The 17,943-nt window shown below is 38.9% G+C and overlaps 2 protein-coding genes across 4 annotated transcripts; one reads left to right on the top strand and one right to left on the bottom strand.

Moving 5' to 3' along the window:
* Nucleotides 1-382: 382 nt before the first annotated feature.
* On the bottom strand, nt 383-15,398 carry peli1a (pellino E3 ubiquitin protein ligase 1a). 3 transcript variants are annotated; one of them, XM_056732036.1, is made up of 7 exons: nt 14,861-15,398; nt 5,490-5,669; nt 5,241-5,370; nt 4,646-4,747; nt 4,240-4,437; nt 3,277-3,465; nt 383-1,470 (listed from the first exon to the last, which is right to left on the bottom strand). In XM_056732036.1, exons 2-7 carry the CDS (start codon nt 5,558-5,560, stop codon nt 826-828), a joined length of 1,335 nt encoding a protein of 444 aa, XP_056588014.1. In that variant the 5' UTR covers nt 5,561-5,669; nt 14,861-15,398; the 3' UTR covers nt 383-825. The 3 variants fall into 3 exon arrangements, with proteins under 3 accessions (XP_056588014.1, XP_056588022.1, XP_056588006.1); XM_056732044.1 differs by lacking the exon at nt 14,861-15,398 and adding an exon at nt 11,874-12,847; XM_056732028.1 differs by lacking the exon at nt 14,861-15,398 and adding an exon at nt 11,111-11,309.
* On the top strand, nt 14,388-17,346 carry lgalsla (lectin, galactoside-binding-like a). The gene is made up of 5 exons (XM_056732056.1): nt 14,388-14,541; nt 15,459-15,530; nt 15,638-15,726; nt 16,074-16,236; nt 16,342-17,346. The coding sequence occupies exons 1-5, from the start codon at nt 14,509-14,511 to the stop codon at nt 16,483-16,485; spliced, it is 501 nt and encodes a 166-aa protein (XP_056588034.1). The 5' UTR covers nt 14,388-14,508; the 3' UTR covers nt 16,486-17,346.
* The last annotated feature ends 597 nt before the right edge of the window (nt 17,347-17,943 follow it).

Below are 17,943 nucleotides of genomic sequence, written 5' to 3'. Positions count from 1 at the left end.
ATGAATTTTTTAATTAAAAATAAATCCATTCTATCTCGTCGCTCTCTCTCTCTCTCTCTCTCTCTCTGTGTCTCTCTCTTTTTCTGTCTGTCGTTTTTAGTTTCTCTCAGTTTAACTTTACTTGATTGGCATTGTGTGTAGTTAGAATATTGCCAAAGTATTTTATATGAAACAAGTAATGACAATTGAATGAGGAGTAATATACATGAAAAAAAATCTGTGTCATCATCTATATGATACTAGATGTGTCTATATGTATAAATGTTAAGTTTGAATGACCATGTAATATTTAACATGAAAAAGTTAAGCAGTTTCAAGAATGAACTAGCAACTTTATTCTTCAAGAAAAATACAAAAACATCTGAGAAAATTAAACAACAATACAACCCATATAATTTATATTTATAATATCATATTCTGCAGACTGAAATCCATCATTAATGTTGAAAATATTTGGTATTTTGAGAAAATCTGTTAGATTAAGATTGTTGCAGCACACAAAATGAAACCCAAAGCAATAAATCTGAACAACAAGTGCATTTAAGTGCATAAGCTCTGATTCCTGACGAATCAAGAAATGAAGTACAAATAATTGTAAACCATGTATTATTTTTTATTTTTCAAAGCGTAACCTCAGACACTAAACAGTCGACTACTAAATGTACAGCGAATGTTTCGCTTCGTCCAATCGGAGAGCACAAGGCAGTTGGCAGTGCTGAGAACAGATGGCTTGTGGGAAAAAACAGTGATGTGGGCTAAATATGTGGGCTGGCAGTTTAGCGGCCTGAAGAAGTCCAGTGGAGTCTTGAACACGCACATACACAATTAGTCCGACGGTCCCTGAAAAATAAGTCGTACATACTTTCTGTCCCGAGCGACGGCTTTCATGCAGAACGGGCATGCTGGGTAAAGGCCGTGCGCTCCATGCGGTATTGGCAGTTTACTCCAAAACGCGGCCGTTCGTTCCGAACACACGTGACCGCACGGAATGAAAGCGTGTGTTGGAGGAGCCTCGTCCAGGTAGAACCCTGACTCGCGGCCTAGCTTCAACGGAACGTACAAACCCCGTGTGCGGCAGAGGGGACACTCTCTGTCCCCCTCCCTCGATACTTCCGGCTCCATTGCCTCTTTTGTTTCAGACTCATCGTCTTCTTCTTCGGTGGAGCCCTCCTTCGTGACCCTGCGGCGGCCCCTCCAAGCGTGGTAACCATGCACGTGTCCACAGTGAAGATACGCCCAGGACTGGTCCTCGTGGGGCGAACCCCTGATGGAGCGATCTAAGCTGGGGAAGGCCAGAGTGTGAAGGCCCACAGGACACTGGGGTCGAGCGGCGTTCAGCTCCCTGCGAAGCGCCTCCAGGTGTTTGACGGTGGGTGTGCGAGAGAGGCCTTCCGCTGACCGCCACAGAAGGGTCGCACCACACAGATCGATCAAAGAGCCATCGACTAGCTCCTGGCATTCATTTTCAACCTATAATGAGAGAGAAGAACGGCTCTCGATGATTTGTCCATACTTTACATCATACATTCATTTGTTTTCAATATTCTTTATTCAAACATTATTCTCTTAAAAAAAAGTAAAGTAAAAGTAGCATATTATTGAATGGTGTGCATGTATTTCCTCAGACACTAAACACTAGAGGGCGCTGTAATACACACACATGATCACTCAGTTATCCAATTGAGTCCACATACAGTACTGTGTGGAGTGAGTCCAAACCACATCCACTATTTAGAGAACAAAAAATATCAGCTGAAACGTCTAAGCGCCACCTCAGGTCTGCATACAGACCGCCGTCTCAGCCAGACCTCACAAATCAAGCCGACATCTCTCAGCCACACACACACACACACTTGAAACAAGCCGTGCAACATTTAAACCATAATCCAACTACACGGGACCAATACGATTGACCAAAATCTATAAATATCTTTTTTCAATGTATTATTGTACTTTAAAAGTATGTTCATCATATTTAGCTCATGATAAGTTTTATCAAAAAAACAAAATGTGAAAATACGTTTCTATCAAATTGCATAAATGTGAATGTGAAATAATGTCACAATGAATTTGTTTTCATGGTCATAAAGCTGATTTACACATTCTCATGAAAAAAGAAAAATCCCAGATCTCTTTATTATTCCAATTGTTTCCTCTAGACATAAATGAAATGGACGCATTTATTTGTTTTATTCCTTTAGTTTTAAGTCACCATCGTTTTAGCTATTTCTCCTGAGAAGCAATCTCACATACAATATGTCTCCATTAAATGCCTCCCTGACGTTATATACTCAAACATTTCTAATCAAATCCAAATTATTTTACAATCTACAATAATTTTACAGCTCCACGCTTGAATCTATTTGAACAATTGTGTCATTTGTTTCTATTTTTATTTCTCATTGCATCTGAGACTAAATAAAACAAAAAAGCTCTATGAAAAGTCAACATCCGAACAACAAAAATGTTCCTCTGAATTTAACTATTTGTTTTTCAAATTTATCCCTAAAATATGGCGTTTCACGTCTGCACAACAAACCTCAGACACATTATTGAAAATTGTCCTCAAAGCTTAGTTTTCCGAGAGGAACTGGCTGAGAGATTTTTTCGAATCACAGTTGTTTACCACCGACCGTCATTTCATAACGTCCCACAAAAAAAAGCTGCATGGCGAGGTTACGGACCGGACTTATGACTCCATGGAGACGAGATTTTAAAAACACAACAAAATTTCCAGTTGGGTGGAAGCCATATCACGCATAACAGCACACACACACACAACAGGACACATGTTTTGTTTTTGATTTTGTCTCTGTTGGCGATCGCTGATTGAGCCGATGAAAAAACCTGCAACTTCACAGTCGCACTGCAGAAGAGAAGCGCTCCTGTCTTCAACAGACGTGTGTATGAGATGCCTGATAAAGCTTGTTGAGAATTTTCTAGAACATAACTGAGCACTGAATTTACCAGTTGGCATGGTAATGTTTCTGGCACCAAAACTGACACGTTGTGCTAAACACGGTCATCTGTTTACCACTGAAAATCATGGTGGTAATCTCTTGAGCTTGTGAGGCCTTGTTGGCGTTGTTTTGGAAAATTCTGTTAACCTTCATTTCTCTTCTTGCTGACTGTGACTTCACACGGTATGGGTGTATTTTTCATATTTTAGTATTAAATTGACTGTAAATTTTACTAAATTTTTACTTGTATCAACTAGTCATCTTGGGTGAGTGAGTGAGAGACAGACAGAAAGAGAGCTTTTGTACTGGCACTCACCAATTTGCCCGGTTTCTGTCCCGACCGCGTCTCCCTGACCGTGAAGACATTTCCACAGACGGAGATTTCTCTCCAGGTGCCCGGGTTGGACTCGCAGGTGAAGCCGTGTTGTGGACGCATCACTAATACACCGTTCGTGGTCAGTCCGTCCATCTGGCTGTCCGCACACCACCATTTCGCCGCTTTCTCCTGAAAAAGTGGAAAATAAGCACAGCGTTCAATTGGAGAAGTGCTGGAATGAGATGGCCTGTTACTCTTTGCTTCAATATTTGATTCCTTCTCCCACTTCTAGACCTCTGCATGCACTTCTTACCTTATTTATCTATTTACTCAGTGAATCACTCATTTACTTATTCAGCCATTTACTGAGTCGGCTCGCTCATTTACTGATTAAACTCACTCACTGACTCATTTGTCTGATTCAACTCACTCATTCACTAATTCCACTCACTCACTGATTTGACTCACTCACTGATTCGACTCACTCATTCACTAATTCGACTCACTCACTGATTCGACTCACTCACTGATTCGACTCACTCACTGATTCGACTCACTCACTGATTCGGCACACTCACTGATTCGGCACACTTACTCACTGATTCGGCACACTTACTCACTGATTCGACTCTCTCACTCACTGATTCGACTCACTCACTCACTGATTCTACTCGCTCACTCACTGATTCGACTCGCTCACTCACTGATTCGACTCGCTCACTCACAGATTCGACTCACAAACTCACTGAATTATTCATTCACTCACTCCTTCTTTCGATAAAAACATTCAATCACACTTCAGTCACTCACTTGTTAAATTTCAGCCTCTCCAGGAGCAATGATAGGAGACAGGTGAGCACATGAATGGATCGTGCAGCAGATGGATGGATGAATATTGAAAGACTGTTAGAGAGGAGAGAGTTTGTGTTGGAAGAGTGTGTCGAGACAGGCACTTTGACCCACCCCAAGGAAGATGCTCTTGGTCGAGTCGAAGCCGGCGGCGTAGATGCGTGCGGCATAGGGCGGCACTCTCTGGCACACGATCCGACAGGCGAACCGCGAAATGGTGCTCTGGGACGACAGTGTGTCGCTGTTGCCATGACAACCAGGTACAGTGTCCATCACCACGAAATCTATGGGGCTTTCAGTGGACCGACCGATCTGCAAAAGACAATAAGGAAATTGTGTCATAGTTCAAAAATTTCACATGATGTACAGATATAAGAAAGCTGATTATTATCAGTGATGGATACAATCCAGATTTCAGTGGTCATATAGTGTCTGTGTCTAGGTGTTTCACAGATCAAAAAGCTGAGATAAAGCTTTTCTTCCTCTTCCACTTGTCATGAGCGAGGATATGTTGCTGTACCTGAAACATGTCTGTGGTGTTGTCGTGTGTGTACTCCACGACTACAGTCTGTGCCCTGGATAAGGTGTACGACACACTGTGCTGGTCTTTGTTACTGATGGCCTGGGTAAAACACACCAAACACTTGTTTACTATTTGACATAAATCACATCATGTTAAAGAGATAAACAGTTAATCAAACTGTTTTATTTTAGCATGTGAAACTCTCTACTGACAGATATCACTAACATAGATGTCTTCAGACATCACAATTATCTCTGTGACTGCCCTAAGCTCCATAAATGACAAAATAAAACTCAGAAACACTCTCAGCCTCTTTATCAATGAGCACGTTTGAGTTTGTTGACATTGAGTTGTCTTGTCGTCTTTAGAGGGCGGGGTTTTGGCACGAAGGAATCTGATTGATGTTAGCAAAAGATCAGAAATCACTTTAAATGCTAATTGGGATATTCTGTATTGCCAATCATTCTTGCGAGCAAAAACATCAGAGTTAGTATTGAGTTAGTGCAGATGTCCAAATTTAACGTGACACAAAAATGACCAATAACAGCCGTGCAGACGTATTCACTTGATTATCAGGAAAATGAGTCGGTACCTTGGCAGCCTGCGGACTGCATGCGGTGTGGACTGTGCTGGGTTTGACTCCGTTAGCTTTGGGTCTCTTATTGAGAGCGAAACGACTTCTCCTTCTGCCCCGGTCTCCGTTTGATAGTGAGCCATTGTAACTTTAATTTTTAAGACAAATATGAATTACAAATCTTAAACTATGCGTGGCTAAAGTGCTCACTCTTTAAATTTAAGGCAATAATAAATTCAATCCTGTGAGGAAGAACGATGCTCTTACCCGAAGATGATGAGCTCTCCGTATTTGATGGGTTTTGAGGGATTGAGTGTCTCCGGTTCCGGTGCCAACATTGGTTTGGTCTTCAGTGTTGAAGTACTTAAACACAATTTTTTATATTTCAAGTTTTTCTTTTGGATTTTCTCCTCACTGCTCCACCATCACAGCCTCACCATACGACATCTGCAAATGAATACAAAACACAAAAACAAACTTGGTTCATCTGTGGCACTAAATGTAACAATGACTAAGCAACAGATGCCTCTCATCGCATCTCTGATTCACTGTTGTGTTTGTTCCACTCCTACGACACACGCCTCAGCAGCACAACACTTCAAGCGTGAATGTAAATGATGTAATGCTTGTTCCCACCTGCAGGGCGGCGCCAGAGAGCTCACTGCACAATATGTTTTTAAAAACAATGCAACATGCACGAAATAAAAACAACAAATTAAGATAGAATAAAGAAATAAATAGCAAAAGCTAATGCTGGAATCAAATCGACACATCCTATACCCCTTAAATACAAAAAGGAAAGATGTGTCAAAAAATCTTCCAGAAATGAGTGGTGACAGAGTTTCACTTCCTCTTGTTGTGGTTTGGCACCAGTTTGTTTTGCTCTGACAAGGTCAGGCGGTCACGAAAAGTCGACTCTGGCACGCGATAAAACCGAAAACATAAAAAATAGAAGGCGGTAGACGCCCCTGCCCAAAACACACAATATTATAAAAAAATGAAAAAGCTGAATAAATCTACAAAATTACAAAGACGGTGTATTGAACCTTGGAGAACTGTGCCCCTTTTTATTCAAATAATAAATAAAACCTCCACTTTTTCTCTTTCCTGTTGGTCTATATGATTGACAGCGAGATTACAGTATGGATATATGATCTTCCAGGTAATTACATAAACATGACAGAGAAAGATTCTGTCATGATGTGGATATTCAGCCTTTACGTTCTCTTTCCTGTCACACACAAAGGCAGATTTGTGTCTTGAGAATGGATACTGTCAGCCCGAGGCAAGTTTGTTCTGTGTGTGTGTGTGTTTTTTGTTTGTGTGTGTGTCACACCCCAACCTCGGTCCCTGTATGCATGCCAGACATTTGCTTGCACTCTTGCCAGCCGGCTAAAACACAGCGCGGTGTTTCCACAGCAACAGAGTATACACTGGATGATGTAGGGCACACACCTCTCTGAGTTTACATGCTTTGAAGTATGGACGCTCGCTACACGCCAGTGAGACGTCTGCAAATGATGAGCTGTGATATATAAAACTGGAAGTTTCCACGGTACCGGCATGAACGAAACCACACACACACGTTTAACCTTTTCAGGAAATTCTGGGTATAGCGGTTAAAGATGTGGGCTTGTAACCAAAAAGATCAAAGCGCAAATATGTTTCAATCTATCACCATTTTGTTCTTAAATAAGACAAATAACCTCCTGTCACGACAAGAGAAATTATCCTTATAATAAGTAGAAGTATTTTGGGGTACAAGCACCTGTTAAAAATTAATTTTTTTGTCATTCAAATCCTGTAAATGACTCTTTCTTTTGTGGAAGAAAAGAAGATATTTAAAGAAGCGTCTCTGTGATTTTGTATCGTTACAATGCTAGTAAATATGGGTCAGTGTTGTTTGGTTACCAACGTTTGCAGAAGTCATACATGTATGGAATGAGTAAATGATAAAATAATTTTCAGTTAGATGACTAAGCAGCTTTCTACATGTCAATACAATTTCTTATCAGACCTGCTGTAAATAAAGAATGTGGCATGAAGGGACTGCTTTGCTTTTTTCCACGCTTCTGTTCAGACGCTTTTTCCCATTGCATTCTTTATTGCACCACACTTTGTGGACTCTTCATAAATGGCGTCTTTATTGACACAATCAAATATAAAGTATGAATTATAAATGTGGATATATAAAGCTGTTAGGTTGGTTGTTTTTCTCTATTTACAGTAACTGTGATTCACAGGGGGAGAGCCAAAGTTCCAAACACACTTGGCGCTGTTGTTTGTAAATGTTTTGACGATGGTTTTGGAAAAAAACGTATCACTGAACTGTTGGTAGTGACTGAATTTGTGACATACGACTAACATTGCTTGTAGAAAGGAGATAATGGATATTGTTAAATAGCATTCTATGGTATCTTTTCCGGTTAATACCCACCACAGTAGCCCTTCAAGTGATAATTCACCCAAAAATGAAAAAGCTGCCATCATTTACTCTCCCTATTATCATTTCAAGCTTGTAGAAGATATTTTGAAGAATGTTGATAACTGGCACCCATTGACTTGAATTGGTTTCGTGTCCATACAAAAGAAGTGAATGGGTGCCAGTGCTGTTCGGTTATCAACCTTTTTCAAAATATCTTCTTTCGTGTTCCGCGGAAGAAAGAAAGTCATACATGTTTTGAAATGCATGTTTTGAAATGCCAAGAGGGTATTACATTTTCATTTCAGGTGAATTATCCCTTTAATAGTCCTTAATGTCAACTAAAGCACTGCTGTACAGATCAAAGAATCGTCCATGTCGGTCGTCTCCTCCAGCGAGAAGGTGGGTCAACATAGAGCTTTATTCACACAATCTGAAAAACCCCTTGCTGGGTGCCGAGCTCGTGAAAAACCCACCCCAACCGGACGCACAAGTCAAAGAGTGACTTCACTGTCAAACAACAAAGAATCTTTTATAACATAGACACACAACCTCCTCGCTGATGCAGAGATGAAGACTACACAAAACACTGTTGTTAATAACTGCACATCCACAGAGACTGAATTGAATTTATCCATTGTGCTGGAAAGACAGCTTGTTTGACATTTTGTTTGTTTAACCACAGTAAGTTGAAAAAGCGCAATGAAATGAAAGTCACTTTTCTGATGTATAGAAACTTGCATTCATTTAAAATGTCAGCAGTGTTTGCTACGGCGAGCTTCACCCTTACTATAAGTAATACCTCGGGTAAGAGATTTAAAAAAATTGCTTACATTTAATGTGATTTAAATGCTAATGACACTAAAATTCAAAGGAATTTTAAGAGATTGTTCACCCAAAAATAAAAATTCTGTCCTCATTCATTCACATTTGGGTTGTTCAAGTCTATATACATTTCTTTGTTTTGACGAATGCTTTGTTATGACGAACACAGACAAAGATATTTGGAAGAATGCTTATAACCAAACAGTTCTTGCCCCCAATTGACTACCATTGTATGAAAAATTGCTTATTAATTGCTTAAAATCTGGGTAACTTTCGACTACCATTGCAATATTTCCTACAAGTCAATGGGGTCCAAGAACTGTTTGGTTACAAGCATTCGTCCAAATATCTTTCCGTGTATTCAAACAATCAAAGAAATTTATACAGGTCTGAAACAACCAGAGTGAGGGAAAATTCATGACAGAATTTTCATTTTGGGTGAACTATCGCAGTCAAGATAAACTCAAAAATGTTTGCGGTTTAAAATCGGAAAATGTTATTTTCTCATCCAGTCCTTTCTTTGTTATAAAATTCCAATTATTTTCTCTAAAAGCTTTTGTTTGAAAGCACAGTTTTTAAAGACCACAGAGCAGAATAAACATATAAACATACATTATAAAATCCATTGCAACCATCCAGACTTTCTTCTTCTTCACAAATAAATGATGTATTTGTTTCAGGTCAGTTTCTACATTTGTTCTCCTTTTTGGGAAAGAAATAATCTATGTGCCCTAATGTGTCCAGACTATTTGCCAAAACATTTCAGAACGCCTGTATATTAGCAGTCATCCCACAACGAAGACCCTCTGAGAGAGCCTTTTGTCAGCTCTAATGGATGCAGTGGATGGTGCTCCGTCAGTTTAGTGTAAAATCATCTGGAGGAATTTGTTCCCTCCAATCCAAACCAGATGCTGAACGGTTAAAAAAATTACATAACTAAACATACAGGGGTTTGATGATTAGAAGAATACTAGAGACTGAGAGAATACATCTCAACATTTGGTTTAAGTTAAGCAGCCACAAGTAAAAAGGTGAAGAATGAGAAGTGTACATGCATCCTATAGCTGTCTGACAGATGTGAAATGACATGAGACTACAGAAGGACAAAAGCTAGACTAGCGTTTCTCGAACCGGGCGGTCTCACTCAAAACTGAAAAAAAAATCACTTTAAAATGTAAAACGTGTTGATGGCAAATAAAGAAGCAATGTTTCAGATGTGTTTTTCCTACACATTTTATCCGTTCTATTAATTCAAAAGCATAAAAGGATTTAAAAATGACACTGCTTTGTATTTATAAAGAAGTAAATTAACAGCCATCTCTATAATCAAATCAGCAGCAATATAATAAATATTGAATATAATTATACAAATATTACATTGGGGTTTTATTGTAAAAACAAATACGAATACAAAGGCTTCTGTTAAAAATGCAGGCCCCACAGCACGCCAGCACTGATTGGGACCTGATTATGTCATTCCCAATAATTTGGAAGGGGGGAGTGCATGAAGGGACTTAAGAAAGGAGTATTTGGATCTAGAAAGTTTGAGAAAACTAACTATGGCATGTTTAATGGTTACCAGGGTACATCTTTTGTAAGAGTTTTAACATGATGTGTTTGCAAACTTTAACTCAACCATGCTAGTCGCCTTCGGTTTCTGACTATATGTTTTAAGCTCAGAAGTTACACACACACAAACACACACACACATGTTTGCACCGCTATCTTTATGAGGACATACATTAACGCAATGCAATCTATAGCCCCTAACCATCAGAACTGAGTACCTGACCCTAAGCCTAACCTAAACCTAATTATAACCTAAACCCTAAAACCAGGTCTTGACCCTCAAACAGCCCTTTAAAGGGGTCTCAGAAAGTGAGGACCGGCCAAAATGTCCTCATTTAACTCTCTTAGTCCTCACTCTGCTGATCTAAAATCAAACTCATAAAGATAGATGTACAGAAACACACACTCTTCAGTGGGCCAGTGGATTGCTCGCAGTCCAGCCCTGCGCGTCTGTTAATGAGCATTTCAGTGCGATGAAATAAACGCTGATCCGGAGCCTTTTCAGGCATGGAAACACAGACAGAGACCCATAGTAACATGATGCGCTTATTTATAAACTCCTGCAGCGTTCAAACGGCAACCCAAACCCGAGCACATCCACATCGAGTATTAGAGGAGAATATTATGAAAACTATGCAGACAAGTGTCAATCAATCAGTGACAAACTAAACCATAGTATATTTTTTAAACTAATACATTTCATCCGTAATAATACACTTTTACGTATATTTAGGCGCATCATGTAGGCTACATTTTAAAACATGCATATTAAATATAAGAAAGAGAAAGATGATGTAAAGTTCATCTTTTTTTTTTCATTTAAAAAAGTATCTTAGAATAGCATTCTCTTCAAAAATGAAGGGCAATGCAATAAAACCATACAGAGAATTTACAGCATAGTTTAATGTAGACTTTGATTCGTTTTCTTAGTTTGGTTACAACCCCGCTGATGCACTTCAGCGCAGTTTGTGCAGAAAAACAAAATTGATACACACCAGAGAATTGACAAATACAGAAAATACGCAAGGCTGCATTGCAATACAATTTGCATTCACTAAAGGTAACATCTTACCTCTAATAAACCTTTATATCTTGCCTTCGCAGTTATGCGTCAATTTAAACAAACTCCAGGAGGACGACTCACTCTCGAAAATTAATATTAAATGTTGCTCTATTTTTCGGATAAAAAAACTAAAAGCACGCGAGTTATGAGATTGCGTTTGCGGCTGTCGGACTCGCCAGCGGTCTGTCTGTACTGACAGTTGCACAGATAATCAGCAGCGCAGCGCTCCTGTCTGCGCAGCGTGTGAGCGTACGTCACTAACGAGTGCGCGGGGGTGGTTGTGGGTAATGTAGTACGAAGCGTTAACTTTTTAGCCTTCATCTTTTCCTTTATTTGCCGTTGTCCTAATGACCCGCAATCCGCTTGTAACGTGATACATTGACTACTGATGATATGTAGACCACCATTGTCACCTTGACTCAAGTGTTGTTATAGTCATTGTTAAAAATGAAGAAAATACGCACTGCATGTAAGTAGCTTAATCTTTATTTATAGTTTCAAAATCCTATGAATAAAAATCGTATTCTTCATATTTGTAGATTCATAAACGAATGATTAAAATTCATAAGACAAGCAAGAATAGAATAGATCAGAAAAGAATAAAAAGAGCACTGACATTGCAAACCAGAATAACATCGACAGTCAGTTCTTATGAATGCATGTTTGCCTAATGGAGTATTACATGCATTGGCAGGGTGTCATTGTGGTGTGCTGAATCGACACAGGTGTATCCATGGGTGTAGTCCACACAAACATAAACAGGTTTACTCACACAGCTTTACAACCTTTAGTCTCTCCTCAGTCATGCAATCCCCAAATTACCCTTTAAACTGAGTCAGAATTCCAACACACAGCAACAGAGTTCAAACACGTCCTTTATGTGTACGCTGTGAGGCACAGCTATGAGCCTGGCGGTGAGAATTATGCATCTGTTCTGTTTCATATCACTTAGTCTGTCTGTCTGTCTTTCTTTCTCTCTCTCTCTCTCTCTCTCTCTTATTCTCTTTCTCTCTCTCTTTCTCAGAGCACACTACGCCCCGGGGACATTTTTTTCTCACCAGATGTTCTCTAAAGGAAGTACTTCAGCATGGTTTTGTTGCCACAGTTGCAACTCAACACACAGCAACATAGCAACCGTTGACTGCTCTAAACTTCAATGGGAGCGCGCTGCCCTGCTGCCTCGGCCTTACATAATGAAAATGTTATGCTAACGCAAGGCAAATATTAAGTTACCCCAGCTGCCAAGGGCTTGTTGTCATGCCGTCATGGCGACAGTTGCCATGAGCACCGGTGTGTTTACAGTGTGTTTTAAATACCCTGAATTTGGACTTGAGAGGGAAACAAAAGGACCGGTTGGCCGGAGTCCTGATGTCTGAGTGTGCGAGCGCGCAATAGTTGGGCGTAGGAGATAGAAAAGAGAGATATTGTCTCAGAGGTTTTGTCTGTGTAAAACATTAGCGTGTTAGCATGCAAGCTCTTTGAGTCCTTCACAGACCGGTCATGCACCACGAGCACAGAACACTGAACCATGACACAGCAGAGGATTATGATTTATTATACAGCCTTTTAGAAAGAATTGGTACAACAAAAAGCTGCCACGCTTATAATCTTGAATAAGCCGATAGGTTGCTAGTGGGATGATGAGGGAAAGATTAGTCTTTTGTTGATAAATGTTAATCGTAGGTTATATGTCAAGGTACATTTTTATACAAAAAGTAGGCGACGTTATTTAAGTTAATGTCATTTTGGATTCTGTTCACACTATGAACATTTATGAGAATAGCTCACCCCCCCAAAATAAATATTTTATCATTTACTCAAACTTGTATGACTTTGTTCTGCAGAACAAGATATTTTGAATAACGTGGGTGAGCAAACAACATTGGACCCTATTGACTTCCATTGTGTGGACACAAAACCACTGAGACATTTCTCAAAATCTCGACTTTTTTTAGTCCCATACAGTCATTACGAACAAAGTTATTTTGAAATGTTTATACATAGACCTCCACTGACCTCATGGTCGTGTAATCGCTTCTAGGTGCAAGTTAGCGTGCACAAATAAATAAAGTACAGTTTTAGCTTTAGTAGTAAAAGATTTATAGGGACAAGCTCTAGCAGGCCATATTAAGACGGATGTCAGTACAGAATTGCAATATACTGCCACCTACTGTATATACTGTCTAGCCACAACACAACATTCATTACAAAGTCCCCTTCAGCAGCACAAATGAGATACAGAGCGGAATGTTTTACACATATCTGGAATGTCAGTCAGAAAACACTCTTTTCTTTGAGCCTTTCCCTCCTCAGGATTTGTTTATAGTAATAATTTTCACTCTTATGCAACTGTAGGCTGGAATTACCATTACCACACATGGTTTAAATTTACATTCGTTACATTTCACCCCACTATGTTTTTCTTTTGGTGGAGTGGATTTCAAAATATATTTTTCCTTACATGTATGCATTGGGTAGATGCTTTGATCCAAGGACCAGGAAAGGGTCTTAAACAAACTATTTATTTTGCACTTTTTTATAGTCAAAGATATATAATCTTGTTTAACTATAACAAATATTTTGTGCAACAGAGGTTCTTGATGAACCCATAGAGCAAAAAATGTCTTCTTTGTGTAGCAACGTTTTTAAGAGTGCAGTGCAGCAACAACACACACAAAAAAGTTAATGTAACTATTAACCTTAACCTTAATATTTTGTCTAATAAATGTTTTGGATGAAACAAACTATGAAATTGAACGCAGTTGTATCGTGAAGGAGATCCAGAGGCAAACTGCTTTTCATAGCTTGGAAAACGTCATGGGATTCTCATATTATCATTAGTCTGTTAATAATTAATGCTGTTATATTTCAGCTGTTTGTTTCTCTATGTGGACAAATAAACAAAAAGTAACCAGCATATAGTTTTGGAAATAAGGTTATGCAAATCATCGAAAAAAACATGGATTTTATATTTTCCTAAGGGTAAAAATAACTCATTTATGAATGAAAACATAATTTCGTAGCGTCTTGCCTTCAGGCTAAGAGTTCTCATGTCTTCAGTGTTCATATTATACTTAAACAGTGATGACGTCAAAGTAATCTATAAAAGAAAATGCATTTTCAGCAATGTTTTGCTATATCCCATTGGGATTAACACAGACTGAAGTCATTACATCTGATTAAAACTGGTCCTCGGATTAACATTCAGTGTACGTCACAAGCGAACGCAAATTTGCCGGGCGCGTTCTGATTGGTCGCGCTTCAGGTGTCACGTCATTCCTTTGCTGCTGCGCACCTTTCACCGTCCGACTACAATAAACACACACGAGCTGTGTCCGACCCGCTCTCGAGCCGAACCCTGTCTAACCCTCTGACACCGGGCTTCCCATGCGGATCTGTTGTGTAAAATGGCGGATTTGAGCGCAGTCCGACGGGAGCTTGTGAGTACAGAAGAGTGACGTGTGTTTTCTGATGGCTGTAGTTTTTCATTGTGGAGAATTTGAAGTGTGTTTTACTACAAACACACACGGAAAATGGTTTATCAGCAGTGTGAATGTGCTTAAAGGCTTAGTGTATAGTTTTTAAAGGAACAGTATACCAAAAAATGAAAAATCTGTCAGCGTTTACTCTTGACTAATCTAATCCTAGTCGTTTTTTGAAAGCCTTTGTCCTCTTTTAGTTAAAGTCGCAGTAAAAGTAAAAAAATAATCATTCCTGTTTTTTCTTGAAATATTGTTGCGTTTATTGTGGATATCTTACCAATGTGGGTCCTTTTCTTTTTAAAATTGATGTGCCCTCATAATCTGAAAATGCACTTCCGTCCGTAAATTAGACGTAATGGGCGGGGCATCCATCAACTCCTCCCCTTCAACTGTCAGTCTGCTCCCAGTTCCATTTAAAAATGTAACGGCTGTTATTATACATCCAATCAAATCGCAGAAAAATAACAAGATTAATTTTTCTCATTCGATATTCCGCTTCACTCGGAAATGCGTGTAAATACGGAAGTATACACGATCGCAACTTCCAGTTCACAGGGACTTTAAAGTCAATTTAGTTTGAAAACTTTTAAAGATTGTTCACGTTGCTTTTCCATACAACAGAAGTGGATGTGGACTGGGGCTGCTCAGCTTCAAAAAAGGCAAAATAACCAGAATAAAAGTACTTGTTTAACTAACATTTGAAATTTCTACTTTATATATGAATTTGATCGGCAGAAAGAGCTTCATAAATTAAACATCCACCTACACCAATACTCTTCAATTTATGTGTATCCATACAATTTGCATGTTTTTGCACAAATGGCTGCCGCCCATCATTCATGATTTGCCTCCTGTTTGTACTTTGTCCTTCATAGAAAAACAGAAACCTAAGCAGTTCTATCGGAGACCCTGACTGTACGTCCTCCCAGAAAAATGAGCAGAACCTGGTAACGGCTGGTCTATCTTTCAAGTTACTCAATTCATATTTGCATGTTTAAACCTGTAAATGCGGCTCGTGTTACCGTAAACTCTTCACACTGTGTCTGTGTGACAGGCTGTGCCGTTCTGCGGAGGGATACGGGACGGACTACGGTCCGGAAAGAAAATCACAATCATGGGTGTCGTGAGCCCAGACCCGGACAGGTATTTGGTGCCAACACATGCTTGCATAAGCTTCTCCAGGGACAATCCCCCGTGAAAACACCACATTTATTGTTAATTCTTGCGGCCAGTCACTCTTATGTTTCCTGAAACTGTAACATTAGTGATACTGTCAGATGAATAAGGATGAAGTTAGATAATCTGCTGATAAAATCAAAGTCTGAGCATCAGAACAGGACTGTGTCAAAAGAGATAATTTACATTTCCTTACACGCCCAATGCTCTGCCTTCTGAGTGGTTTTCGAACCCAACATTTAAAACCTTTTGACAAGCACCCATGTGTTCAGTTGAATCATAAACCTGTTTGTAAACTGTCGGTCTCTTGTCAGTTTTGACATAAGTCTGACCTGCGGTTGTGGGGATGTGGCTCTGGACATGTGCGTACGTTTCGAAGACCGTGAGATTTTACGCAACGCCTGCATTTCCGATGCCTGGGGTGAAGAAGAGAGGTCGATACCATATTTCCCCTTCATGGCAGAGCAGTCTTTCAGGGTTTGTTTTATAATCGTCATCCTAAGAACGGGTCTTATTAAGGCCGTGTTTTGTCTACTGATATCCTACTAGCATTTATTTCTCTCTGCTGGGTTGTTTGTTCAGATTGAGATCCACTGCGAACACCCGCGGTTTCGCGTGTTGGTGGACGGTCATCAACTCTTCGACTTCTATCACCGTGTGACACCGATTACGGCCATCGACACCATACAGATCAGTGGCAGTGTGACCATCACCAAGCTGAACTGAAGAGAGGCACACGTCTGGTGTTTTTACTCCAGCCGATCCATAGAAAATCTGGGTTTGAACATTAAAGACCACACACAACCTCTGTGATCCACCCTGCACAGAGAAACATTCCAGATATGCACAATTTCTAGAATGTATGGACCTAATGAATTGTACTTTAGTTTTGTTCTGTATAGATTTATTTTTAAGACCCGTCAAGAGTCTTTCTCATATTAGTTTTATGGACGTCAAAATTCTCGATGAAGTTAAAGTGAGTCGGTATCATTCTTGTACTGAAATATTTCTACTTCCTGCCTGTACAAATCAATGATTTTAAAACAGTCCAGATAGAGAACTTAGTTGGGTGGATTGACCAAACTCAACGTAAAAATGTCTTCATTAACTAGAGTGTTTACAGTCACATTTGTTTATTTAAAATGAACTGCTTTGTTTGACTACCAATGAAAGTGCTCAGGAGAAAGAGTTTTATTTATTTCGGACAAAATAAGAATGCTTTGAGTTATGTACAGTGATATAACATCAATAGTGACATCTTTATAATCCACATTGATTTGATTAAGCATTTGTCCTTAAAAAAATGCATTGCTGTTGTGTGGTTTTGTTAAACTGAAAAAAGTGTGATAGTGTAAAGATTTTTTGTGCAGTTATTACTTGAGACTAGCATAAAAAATCAGGGAGAATATCATTCCATATAAAATTCCTTGTGAATTTTTTTGTGAGTATTTATTTATTGTCATTGACCACACTACGGGAGACTTTCTGCAGGAGTTACACATATTGTGCATTGTGCAACTTTATTGCCTGTCTTCACAGATAAGAATGTCTTAACTGAAATAAATGACCCTTAAAAATTTCTTAAAACATGTCATTGCCATTGTTTTGTCTCAAGATACACACCGGTAATATTTTTATCTGAGGCATTTTAATAAAAGCGACTTAAATATTCTTATTTAACTATGGCATAGTCCTGGCTTAAGCTAAACCTTGTTTGTGAAACCAGGCCTATATCTCTATCCCTGTTTCCTTAACTTTACTCAGCTTCCTGATGCTAATGTATATAGCAAGTGTTCCTCTTGCTGTTATATTTGGATTTCATCCAGAAATACCATTATTGTAATATCTTAGGTACTTATTTATTAATTTACATAAACAATTGGTTTATAGCTTTGATTAAGTAGTGTTTTTACAGATGAACAAGTGATATTGTTTTTGTTAAATGTTTACCTTTAAAAACATGTACATTTTATGATTAAAATGCATGAGATATATATCCCTGTAGTTTATAAAAACATATAAGATCTATAAAATATTCAAACTTAAGTTCTTTTTTTAAATAATATAATATCATACTTGTATTTTTTTACGTTTTTTCCTTTCTTGTTTAAATAAATAGTTCAAAGTGAGACCATAATATTCCCTTTTTTCTTCTGCAAGTTGAAACGTGTACTTATTTTTCAA

This window comes from Triplophysa dalaica, chromosome 2 (assembly GCF_015846415.1).
Source record: "Triplophysa dalaica isolate WHDGS20190420 chromosome 2, ASM1584641v1, whole genome shotgun sequence".
NCBI lineage: Eukaryota > Metazoa > Chordata > Actinopteri > Cypriniformes > Nemacheilidae > Triplophysa > Triplophysa dalaica.
The sequence above is the reverse complement of the archived record's forward strand: the minus strand, read 5'-3'. Positions and strand labels throughout refer to the sequence as shown.